The sequence below is a fragment of the Lygodium microphyllum genome, chromosome 16 (assembly GCF_053477565.2).
Source record: "Lygodium microphyllum isolate KBCC chromosome 16, Lygodium_microphyllum_v1.1.10, whole genome shotgun sequence".
Classification (NCBI taxonomy): Eukaryota; Viridiplantae; Streptophyta; class Polypodiopsida; order Schizaeales; family Lygodiaceae; genus Lygodium; species Lygodium microphyllum.
Genome location: NC_141150.1, coordinates 128,443,228 through 128,455,295, shown reverse-complemented (window position 1 = coordinate 128,455,295; position 12,068 = coordinate 128,443,228). Strand labels below are relative to the sequence as shown.

General features: G+C 37.8%; 1 protein-coding gene across 4 annotated transcripts; it reads right to left on the bottom strand.

Annotated features, from left to right (window-relative positions):
* Positions 1-2,493: 2,493 nt before the first annotated feature.
* LOC148023419 (uncharacterized) lies at positions 2,494-6,094 on the bottom strand. 4 transcript variants are annotated; one of them, XM_087696374.1, is made up of 4 exons: positions 5,876-6,093; positions 5,375-5,471; positions 4,262-5,293; positions 2,494-4,060 (listed from the first exon to the last, which is right to left on the bottom strand). In XM_087696374.1, the coding sequence occupies exons 1-4, from the start codon at positions 5,907-5,909 to the stop codon at positions 3,931-3,933; spliced, it is 1,293 nt and encodes a 430-aa protein (XP_087552500.1). In that variant the 5' UTR covers positions 5,910-6,093; the 3' UTR covers positions 2,494-3,930. The 4 variants fall into 4 exon arrangements, with proteins under 4 accessions (XP_087552500.1, XP_087552501.1, XP_087552499.1 ...); XM_087696375.1 differs by having other exon boundaries at positions 2,494-4,045; XM_087696373.1 differs by having other exon boundaries at positions 2,495-4,204; positions 5,876-6,094.
* Positions 6,095-12,068: the final 5,974 nt, after the last annotated feature.

The window sequence follows — 12,068 nt, the reverse complement described above, 5'->3', positions numbered from 1 at the left end:
ATAGCATCTCAAATCAATGACATATATTCCCCCAAGTATCCAACAATAATACATAGGTATATGGGCATCCCGAGAAGCAAATACGAGCTCCAAACATTGAAGATATGACTGTCCATGTTTTATGACAACATGATGCCCTATTTGTCGGTTAATAGCTGAAGCTTAAAATGACTCAAAACCAATGCTCAATGTTAATGGTCAATGCTGAAAAGAGCGGTAAATAATGCCAAAAGCCTTTGTCCAATGTTTGAGCAAGCACAAGTGTTTAAAAATTGCCACAACTAAAAAAACGCTTTTGTATTTTTAGCCTTGAATACTAAGCTGAATACTCCTTGAAATAAGCTCAATGTAGGCTCAAGAATGCCTTGAGATAGCTTCTATAGGTCCTGAGAAGTCCTAGAGCAATGAGAGCTCAATATGAACCTCAAGAGGTGGAGCTATGGCTACCAATGGTGAAACCCTACTGTAAATAGCTCGAATAAGAGCTGAAGCAATGCCAAATTAAGCTCGAGCTCATGGAGAAGAAGGCTCTGATACCAATTGGAGGGAGAAGCCCAAGTGGAAGCACGAGAAAGCGGAAGCAAGAGAGGTGTGAGCTATGGCGATGGAGCAAGAAAGCAAGAGAGAGAGACTCAAGATGTGGGAACTCCAACAGTCACAATGTGTGATTGGCCTTCCCTTTATTCAAATGTCACTGAAAGAATAAAGAATAAAGAATAAAGTGACAATGATGGGTGTCCACCACCTACAGTGTGTAGGTGTGAGTACTATCAGTGTAGTAATATAGGGGCGGTTGGGCACATGCACCTTTACTCCCAACACCTCAACTTCCAAGTTGAGGAAGTTTGAACATGGAAAGGACTAGGGTAATAAGAATAAATTTTGGCCATGGTAACTATAATGTAAGATTAAGGATTGGTTAACACTAACCAAAAGCATTTGGCTAGTTTGGTAGCACTACAAAGACCTCACTTGCTTCAACCTATCCTAAACTTCATCCTCGCCTAAAGCAATAAGGACTCAATATGATATAATTGTTTTCACAAACCTATTAATCCTAGGAGATTTCTATAGAACATTCCATCTATTGAAAAAGAGACTTAAGATCTGGAAAGACCTATGGGACTATGTCAACAAAGAGTGGATCCTTGATGCTATTTCAAAGACATCTATCACCTCTCTAATTCAAACCTATGTATTATAGGTGAGAGAAGAACAAGTTGGGATCCTCACCTGAAATGGTAATCAACATGTATAATCAAGTTGGCATGCTGGTATGTTAATAAATATCCACTTCCATTCATTGATCTCCCAATCAATAAAAGACCAACTCACTCCCAAAATTAAATAGATGGAAACTAAATTGATCTCCAAACCAATGGCACTACAAATTTTCACTCATTTGGAATATATATGTTCAACCCAAGATAGCTTACTTGATGTGGTTAATGTTGCTAGCACTGTGGACCAATGATAGAGTATCTAAAGTTTGGAATTAGTATAGGTCTATGTCCAAGGTGATCCATAGAAGTAGAAACAATTTGACCTCCTCATTTTTTGTAAAGCTAACAAGAAGATTTTTCATATGTCATAAGTGATCCTCCTCTCCTATCATCCCTCAACTCTTAAATGGAAAGAAGTCTCAATAAGTGAAATCTATAGACTGCCTCTAGTAGTTTGGAACTTAATGAGAAGCTACTATTTATGGCATATTTGGATTAGCAAAAGTAAACATTGCTTATGAAATTGTTGACCCGTGCTTTGGTTTTAAAGCCAATCTTTTGTGGGTCAAAATAAACAAGGATAAAATTGATAAAGCACATCTCAATTGGGTTGAAGAGAAAGAAATGAATGCAAGAAGGACTACTACTCTTGAAGAATCTTTCAACATCGACACTAAGGATTAAGAGGAACATTTAGTTTAGAATGTCAGGCTCCATAACCAACCATGAACTCAATAGACTAGCAATAGTTTGTCTAAGTAACAAGTTGGTCATTGTTATTATCTAAAACTACAAGTTAGCAGTTACTCTCTCTTATATTGTTATTCAATATATAATTTAATTATCTCCACACAAAAAATAGAGTTTTCATTATGAGTTTTGATTGGTGTGTGTATTGTGTCTTTCTTTTACTTTTTAAAATGGCCATGCAACATGTGCTCTACATTTGAATCTCAAAGAGGGGGAGAAAGATGGTAGTAGTTGTACATCAAGGAGCTACAAGTATATTTTAGAATGCTTTTTTATAGTTTTGCATGTAGTGTTTTAATTGGAATCCCATGTGTGTAGCACACAACATTCTACTCTACTTAATTCTTGCACTTACAAGCTTTGTTTCAAGCCATATGGTATAGCCACCTTTAAGAAAATAAAATATTCTAGGAATATGAGGTAAAAATGATGCCCTATATGTAATATCACAAAGTGAGAGATGGCATTTATTCAACATATATTCGGTAACCATCAATGTGAGATTCCATTTTGCAATTTCAAGTCTCTATGTGCACAAGAGAGGGAAGTGCAATTGATACAAAATTGTAGGTAATCATTGTTTCATGATTTTAAGTATGAGACTTTTGTGGTCGTGTTCAATTTTAAACATGGCACCTAGCCATATTTCATGTATTTGGTTAGACATGAAGGGTAAACCGAGTCCTTCTTAGATATTCTCTTTGTTTTGTAAGTCAAGTCTTTGTTAGTAGCCATTCATTGGACTTGTAGTTTTAGTATCCATTATTGTAGTAGGAAGAAAATATGTACATAATGAATAAGGCCCTAAAGTTGCCTCAAAGGAGCTATGCCACATAGATGTTCTCAATTCTCAATATTTGTAGAATTCTTTAACATCTCTACATAAGTTGACCATATTTTTTATGAAATACCAATTTTACTACCTTTCTCCCAAAAAAAAAGTGCATTAAAGTCATTATTTGCATGCATGTGAAAAGGAATTGATGCCCTACCTAACAAATTTTCTCAAACTCAAGTTTGAACTAGAGATGAATGAATGGCAAGAAAGAATGGAGATAGCCAGAAGAATAGCACACTTTTGGAGATGTCATTATCATTTTAAAAGGGATGCTCAACATCTCATAAGAAGCTTCTATTTGAAGTACATATGCGTTGGTGATGTTTAGGCTTATACCTTAGATATAATGTTCGTCTACTATAATTATGTCTTATCCTACCATAACTCTCTAGTAACTTAATGTTTTAGATAAATGCTTATCTTTTTGGAGATAACTGTATGAGAACTTTATAATAGGTGAAAATAGTATAATGTTGGTAACTTTATCATTTTTGTTGAATTTGTTTCATGTTTTGACATAGGTGATTAAATTGTTCACCAAAATATAGGATTTCACAATGCATGTGTATCATGGCATTTACAAGTGCTGTCATTTTATGCAATTTGATTTGTTCAAGTGAAAATGTCCAATGCAACATACACAATCTAGTCTTGTGTTAAATTTGTTAAAAATTTAAGAAGGTGCTTAAATCATGTGTGGCAAAATTTAAGACATCTTTATGGGGCATTTGTAAAACAGTGAGATTTAAATATAGTATATATGTGTGCCAAAGCTTCATTAAAGTATGGATAAACTTAAGCAAGCATATACCAATTTTGAGTTCTTTTTGAGGAAATTTTCATGTAATCTTGTATAAGTACTTCCATCAAATTTTGTCAATGTGGAAGGGACTTAAACAAGTGCCAAAGGTTTGTTTATAACCTCATCTTAAGCGTTCAATAGAAGATAGTTACAAGAGTGACACAATGCTAGGACTTCTTAGTATAATGTTGAGATTAGAATGAGCTTGTTTGGCTTATACATGTGAAGTGCTCTATAGCTTGAGAAATTAAACATGAGTGTAGTCACAACACGAATAGTATTAACATTTCAAAGCGATATTGATCAAAAGTGAATAATTACCTGTACGGGCAATTGGGACTATTTGTGCATGACTTGTTAGGGGGCAAATACTTGCAAAGGCCACAACATACCTTCACTTCCCCATCTACCAACAGTTGCTCCATGTTGGCCCTAAGCTCAAAACCACTAAGAGGGCGGTTGAATTTTGTTCTTTTCACAGTGACTTCAAAGTGTCTCTTAGAAGGTGATGAGCTTATTGACCCTTGATGGTCACCAAGTGAGAAGCTAGTCCTTGATTTAGGGCTCCGCATGTACCTTGCATTTGTTGGACTATATATGCTTGGGTGGGTTGGGCTATATAAACTTGGGGTTGATAGAGTTCCATACCTTAGGGTCCTCGGGCTACCTCTCGAGGGTCCGGTGGTGCTCCAATTAGGACTTAACGTGTGTTTTGGACTATGATATGAGGAAACGTCTCCATAGAAGGGTTGGCCGTATGAATTAGAGCTAGCACTTCTAAAACCACCAGCATTTGAAGTAGGGCTAGGTGTACCAGTCATCATAGAACTCGAGCGAGGGCTAGACGAACGGTGCGAGCCAGCGTATGTGCTTGAAGCAGGGCTAGAAGGGTATGAGCCATAGCTTAGATTTGACCCTAAGGGACTAGAGAGTCGATATGTGGCACTGGGGCTCCTAGTGTTTGAGATGGGGATAGGTATGGTCATGGGCCTAATGGCGTGTCTAACACGAGCTGGACTTGGGCTCCGTGCATAGCCAGAGGAGCTGCTGCCTGGTGATGAGAAGGGTGACCTTGGACTGGGACTGCGTGTTTTACGTTGATGGCTTGTGATTGACCTTCGGCTAGCAGGATGATGATGATGATGTGGAGGAGGAGGAGGAGGAAAATAAGGTGATGTTACTGGGCTGCTTGATCTAGGCCTGGGCAATCTTGGGGACTCGCCATGTCTTGAGGGTGACAGACGGGGGCTACTAGGTGCTTGCGGTGAGCTATAGTGTAGATACGTTATAGGCACATCAGGGTATATGGGGCTTATATTAGGTCTGTGGGATGAGGAAGCTGCCTTCCCCGTGGCAGCTGCACGAGTACCCGAGGGAGGCGAGGCCGACGGCGACCTTCCATGAGGAGGAGGAGAATGACTTACAGAATGAGGAGAAGGGCTTCCAGGAGAAGGAGAACGCCCTCTGACAGAAGGAAGGGACCCTGAACTATCAGATCTTATGGAAATAGGAGACCTTCTAGAACCTCCGGGTGGAGAAGCAGATGTAGAACTTATAGAAATAGGAGAATTAGGCGAAGAGCCAGGACGTGCAGGTCGAGGTGATGGTATGAAGCTGAGATTGAAGTCTGAGTGATCAGCCTCATCAGGAAGAGGTGTTCCAGGGGTGTTCAGATCAACCCTGTTATTGTAATTGTTATTGTTATTAGTATGAGGAAACATTGTTAATGAATCTGGTGGAGGTGAGCCTAAGGGCACATACATATGACGAGCTGGACTAGGCTGCCTCCTCGGTGAGCAATGCCCACGAGAAGAAGAACAAAGAGGAGGACTACTCTCCCCCCAGTCTCCAAGCATATCTGAGTCAAGAAATTCACGCATGTAAATATAAGTAAGATGCATACAATAAAGAAAGATTGACACATACAAACAGAAGTTTTAAACAAACTCCCACTATAATTCCTACATTCTGAATTGCGATAACATCATGAGCTTTTGCCAGGGAAGGAGAGCTAGGTGCAGTTGGGGGTAGGGGACTGCTGGCCCGGTGTGGAGGCTAGCAGCCACCTACCCCCAACCAAGCTATGTGTGCAGTGCCTCCCAAACAGAAGCTCTCATGATGTTCGACATTGTAGGGAAAAAGAACATGCCAAAACTTCTTGTGAAATGACATCTCTCTCTCTCTCTCTCTCTCTCTCTCTCTGTGAGATAATATACAGTCGGGGTTAAAGCACCATTTTCAAGCGATACATTTCTTCAGTACCTGTTGCTGTCCTCTTGCGAGAATTATCAGCCATATTGCCTTCCCTTGTTACAACGTCGTGTGCTGCTGCGCGGAGTCAGAGGGAATATCGCCGGCCCTAGCCCAGTAGAATCAGTCGGACGATCGATTATGATCTCGTGCACCTTCAAACAAAAAGCATTTTGACGCTACACATAGCAAGACGCCGGATCCGAGAGCCAGAGACCCCTCCGCACGCGTCGTTTGGTCTTTCGGTCTTTGCATACCGAATCAAAAAAGCGGTCTATAAAGAGACTCCACGCACAAGTAAATAAACTTATTTGTGTGCTATTTTTGCAGCATCCACAAGTGGCTTAAGTTTATCTTGACATCACCATGTGCAAACTATGCCATGAAACCCCTATAGAAGGAAAGGACACTTAAGAGGCGAATGAATATAATATCTACCAATCCAGCGGCTACCAACTACTTTGAACTCCATTTTTGGAGGTACTCCCTTAACTTGCTAGAGTTCTAACACACAAGTTAACCATGGTCAAATCAACCATCCACACTCCCTTGGACTTGACTACATGGATACATGCATGTAAAATCTATTGCATGTGTCCTGGCTCTAAGAGTCCCACTAATTTCTCGTGGTGAGTTTTGACATGGAAAACACCTTATTATTGACATTACTATGCAAATGCTGGTATATAGTAAATTCACAAGTGCTTGTTATAAGTGTGGGTGTTGGGGGACACTACTACAAAAAGTCTCCATAGCCAAATGAGGAGAACCAAATACAACATGGACATGCATGTAAGCATTCCTTGACTAAAGTTGTCACAAGCAGATATATGGGTCAGAGGCAATTGAAGCGAATGGAAGGAATAAAGAGTAGGAAGAAGAAGAGCGCCAGTAGATGGTGTGGCACATCAAGGTGATCACTAAAAACCAGAGGATTGACATGTCAAAGCACGTGGGCTAAACCACTACAAATATGAAACTTCTAGAATACAACCTCTATATCTGGAAATAGGAGAGGGTAGGTGAATGTCTTCATTCACTTTGAAGTGATTTTGTAACTCAAAGAAACTCAGAGAAAGATTTGAAGAATGAGGATTTCAAGGCAAAGGAATGGTTCAAAGACCAAGTAGTCTTGGAGAAGGGAAACTAAAGATTTGAGAGGAAGACCAATGAATAAGCAGCATACAATGGAAGTACAAAGATTCTTAAGTTAGTAACTTTGAATGTTAAAGGCATCAATGGGGAAGCCAAATGATGCCTTTTTTGGAGATGGGTGTTGCAAGGGGGGTTTAGCATTGTTTTCATCAAGGAACACAAAATGCATGCTTGCAATGGTGGTCATTTTCCTCATGACTCCTGGAGTATTCTTGTTTCTTTAGTGAAGTTGAAGGAGGGGAATCTAGGTGTGCCATCCTCAACAAGTCGGGTAACTCCGGGAATATAATGAGTCTGCAAGATGGAAGAAGACTTTATGGTTTCAATTGAATGTTTTGTGCAGGAATTTGACATTGTCAATTTATATGAATTCAATCATTCAAGAATGAGGAAGAATTTGTGGAGGTTGTTGAGCAACATGGACTTAGATAAGGCTTTGGTGATTTGATATGGTGTTTGAGCCCTGAATGCATCTACAACTATGTCTTAGGCATGGGAAGATAATGACTCCGCAAGATGGAAGAAGGCTTTATGGTTTCAATTGAATGTTTTGCATAGGAATTTGACATTATTAATTTATATGAATTCAATCATTCAAGAATGAGGAAGAATTTGTGGAGGTTGTTGAGCAACGTGGACTTAGATAAGGCTTTGGTGATTTTGATATGGTGTTTGAGCCCAGAAATGCATCTACAACTATGTCTTTGGCATGGGAAGATAATGAGTCCACAAGATGGAAGAAGGATTTATGGTTTCAATTGAATGTTTTGCACAGGAAATTGACATTGTTAATTTATATGAATTCAATCATTCAAGGATGAGGAAGAATTTATGGAGGTTGTTGAGCGACGGCATAGATAAGGCTCTGGTGATTTTGATACGGTGTCTAAGCCCATAAATGCATCTACAACTATGTCTTTGGCATGTGAAGAGAAATTGGAGGATTGGGACAATGCATGGAGCAAATGAAGCTGGTGGATTTGAAAGAACATCTACACAATGAGGAGGTTCTACTCTCATTAAACTCAATTAGCAACTTAGGGTACTAGGCTAGATTAGATAGGTTGTATGCAAGTGGAAATGGAAATGGCTTCTTGTAGTAATGTCAATGGAGGTGTAGTATGGCTGCATTATTTCTAGCCATTTTCATGTATTAGTAATGCTTGAGGCATTCAATCCTTGCATGGTCTAAAGGAATCATATATTTAGTCCCTAAATAGCAATAGTGTACAAAGTTTAAGGCATCGCATGCCCATTTCATTAATGAGTACTATATACAAGTTCCTAACTAAGGCAATTGCGATCAAGATGACTCCAATAATGCAAAAGCATCTCTTTGGGGCTTAGAAGAAGAGCCTATGCCTTAGCAAGGAAAGATTTTTGCAAAATAAAGCATTGGCTTGATGACCAAGGGAGGGTGATAGATATGGAATGGGGAATCATGAGGAAGGGCTTACTAGAGCATCCTACTTTGCATGGACCTTTGTCGCCCCAATAATTGGTTGGCATGGAAATTTGTCGCCCCAATAATTGGTTGGCATGGTTAATGGCATGCCACATGAAGATCTTGCTACTATGGGACCTCCTCTTAGGCTAGAAGGCAAGGCCATTAGGGGGGGGGGGGGGGAATCAATATGGAGATAATGGAGAAACTACTATGTATCACAAAAGTTGAAATAAGAAGGGTAAATAAGTCTTGAACTAGAGATATCAAAGGAAAGGCTATAACTTATTTTCAAGAATCCATGGGCACTAAAACTTCCCCTTTAAGAAAAAACATTTGCTTGGCGAGTAGTCATGGGAGCCAATTTTACCACAAGTTAACTAGGGGATAAAGGTATCACCAAGGTAAAGTGTGTTTGTGGTTAAGAGGAGTCGATGAAGCATTTGTTTTTAGGATGGTTGTGAGGCAACCCAAGCTTGGAGGATTGTCTTTCCACATATCAAAATTGAAGGAATGTTCTTCCACATATCAAGTTTGGATTCCACAAATGTTTCATAGTGATATCTTGTATGTATGAGAAAGGTAGGTCATAAGGCAAGTGTAAGCCATTGGCCTTCCAGACATAAGAGTGACAATCCTCAAGTATTAGGGGAGTTTTGAGGTCTCAAAAATTGTCTTTTAGGAGATAGAGAGAGGGTGCTCTAGACCAATAGGAGCAGAGCCTCCATAACATAAGTTCTATTTTTAAAAAGACCAAAAATTATTTTATAAAAATATATATATAAAATAATATTACGACTTTGTATTATCAATATCTATTTTTAGCCTCTTATATTCGTGATTATGACATTCTTGGCATTAATGCTACACAGTCCCCGCCACTTTTATTTAATAATATATCTGGATTAATGATAATGGCATGTTAAATATAAATTCAAATTAATAAAGAGCTTGGCACTTATTTTTTTCTCTTTTCTTGTGATAGCTTAGTCCTCTCTCTCTCTCTCTCTCTCTCTCTCTCTCTCTCTGTGTGTGTGCCATGGATATAGAAATTTGACCTTCAACAAGGCATCCAAGCTCCCAAATCACATCCATGTCAGTGTTTAACTCATTCCAAAAATATGGAAGATGGATTCCTACAATCATTAACAAAGGCAGTTGGATCACCATGCAAGATGCAAAACGTGTGAAAAGGCGAAGATATGAGAGCTCGTTCATCTTTGCTTGGAAGGGTAGAATCCGAGATTTCAAGGTTGGAGTAAATAAGAATAGCATAAAAGAGGTTCTGGTGCAACATGTGTTTATGCATAAAGAGCTATATTTGGAACCTGAAAGTTTAAATCTTCCAATGCATAAACCAAATTGTAAGGATTTGATTCTTAAAGTCTTTATTTTCTTGAACTTGGTTTAAGGTTTTCCATTATAACATTTGTTCATTTGTCTTGTAGATGTCTATCCCTCTAATCTTGAGGAATGGCAACTGGTCGAGTCTATTGTTGATGTGATTGATGTGATGCATGGCTTGATTGGAGAAGAGATGTACAAAGGTAGAAAGAAGACAAAGCTTGTAGAGAATGGAATATTCTTCTATGACCATTCTTATATTGTCCCCATGCAGCATAGCCAATGGGGGTCAATATCCCCCCTTCCTTTGCCATATTTTTCAAGCTTTGAGTTAAGCAAAGTTACTTTGTTCATGCCTATTAATATATTTGTTAACTTCTTTTCTAATACTAAGACAAGAAAATAAAAGGCTATGCTTTCAATGAAGAGACTAACATATGATCATATTATACAATTTGTTGATGAGGGGTGGGACACTAGGACAGAAGGAAAAATGATATGTAAGATAGATAAAGACTCTATACTTTGTAAATATATGATTGCTACTCAAAATTTCATCCTTAGCTTTTATTATAGTAGATGGCATTATGTTGGTGGTATTCTGGTTGCTTTAGACCAAAATCTTGATAATTTTAGCAAAGATCCTATAGTGGATCTTGATGTTTGGTACAATGAGGGCATTATTGCAATCCTAAAGATTAGATCATCATGTACGCTACATCAAGTGAGGATGGATTTACAGAATGAAGATATTGAACTCCCATACTCATTTGTGTTTCAACTTAATAACAAATGAGTAAGTTTTTATATCATATTATATCCCCTTAGGTGTATATCTGATTTCACTTTTTGATTAATAAACATTTTGCAACATATATATTTTTACAGATATCAACGAGGAGAGAGAAGAATATACAATGCAAGGATATTGAAAAAAATATATCTTTACTATCAATATAAAATACATGTATAAATTTTTGTCAGCCATCTCCATGACTTATACACAAGGACTTACAATCTTAGGCAAAGCTACTTTTTTTGAGAACTTTTCTTAAGAGAAGGCACATCCTTTCTAGGAGTCATTTTGCCTATCTTTGATGCTTTGGTTGCCTTGGGTGTTGAAGGCATAGCTTCACCTGCTGTAGTTACATGTACCTCCTCTCCTTCAATGTCCAAACCCCCACTATTGTCCATTCTTGTCGGTTGTATACAATTGGCCATTATGTACTTCATGAGCTTTGCTCTTATATACCAAACGTGCTCACTTGTATAGCAATCCCTTGTAAATTGTCATATATTTGTAAGAAAATATTTTTAGTTCATTGTTATTTTTTACAATGGACTATTTATAAATAAAAATCTATCTTAAAGTTTAGTATGTTTCACATTACCTTTACAAGTTTATCATCATTGAGATAAATAAAATGAAACAATCTTTTGACATTTACAATTACTCTCCAGCCACAAGAGTAACTACCATCTTGATGTGGACACTACAACAATATAAAGTAAAACTATAAAACTTGTTTATGGTAGTTTTTAGAATAAATTTTCTTGGTATGTTCCAACCATATTAATCAAGACCTTACTGCAACTTGTCTATATTGCATTGTTGCAAGTAAGTTAGAAGGCATGGGAGGCCTTCTCTCTAGCACTTCAATCAAACTTTTTACAACTCTGTACAAAAAAGGTAATAAAATTTAGAGTTAATACAAAAGAAAGATCAAAATATTTAGAGTACCTGCAATAAAAATATCAAAATATCAAGGAGAACCTAGATTATATAAGTTACAACTTGGCCTTTCCATGGCTTCCTTTTATAGAATTGATGAGGAAACATTGCCTCTCCACACAGTCTATTCCAATTAGGCTCCAATGAGAACTAAAAAGAAAAATATTTCAATTATCTAGCAAAACAAGATCTCATAAAATCTAACAAAATGTCAAATTACTTACTTTTCATTGTATGGGATTAGAAAAAGCTCCAAAGATTCAAAGTCAATTGAATTGAACCAATGGTCAAAAGCACTTGCATCAAGTTCACTCCTCATATAGTATGAGATGGATGGATCAAGAACCTCAATCTTTTGTTGTATATCAAAGAAGAGCTCATGCATTACACACCTAGTAAAGGAATGGAGATAGTAAGCATCAACATGAAATTCTTTTGCTAGAAAAATATGGTGAGTAAAAACAAATTTTGGTATACTATACCTCATCCCAGCAAGAAGAATTGAGTCATTTACTTCTCTCACTTTATTC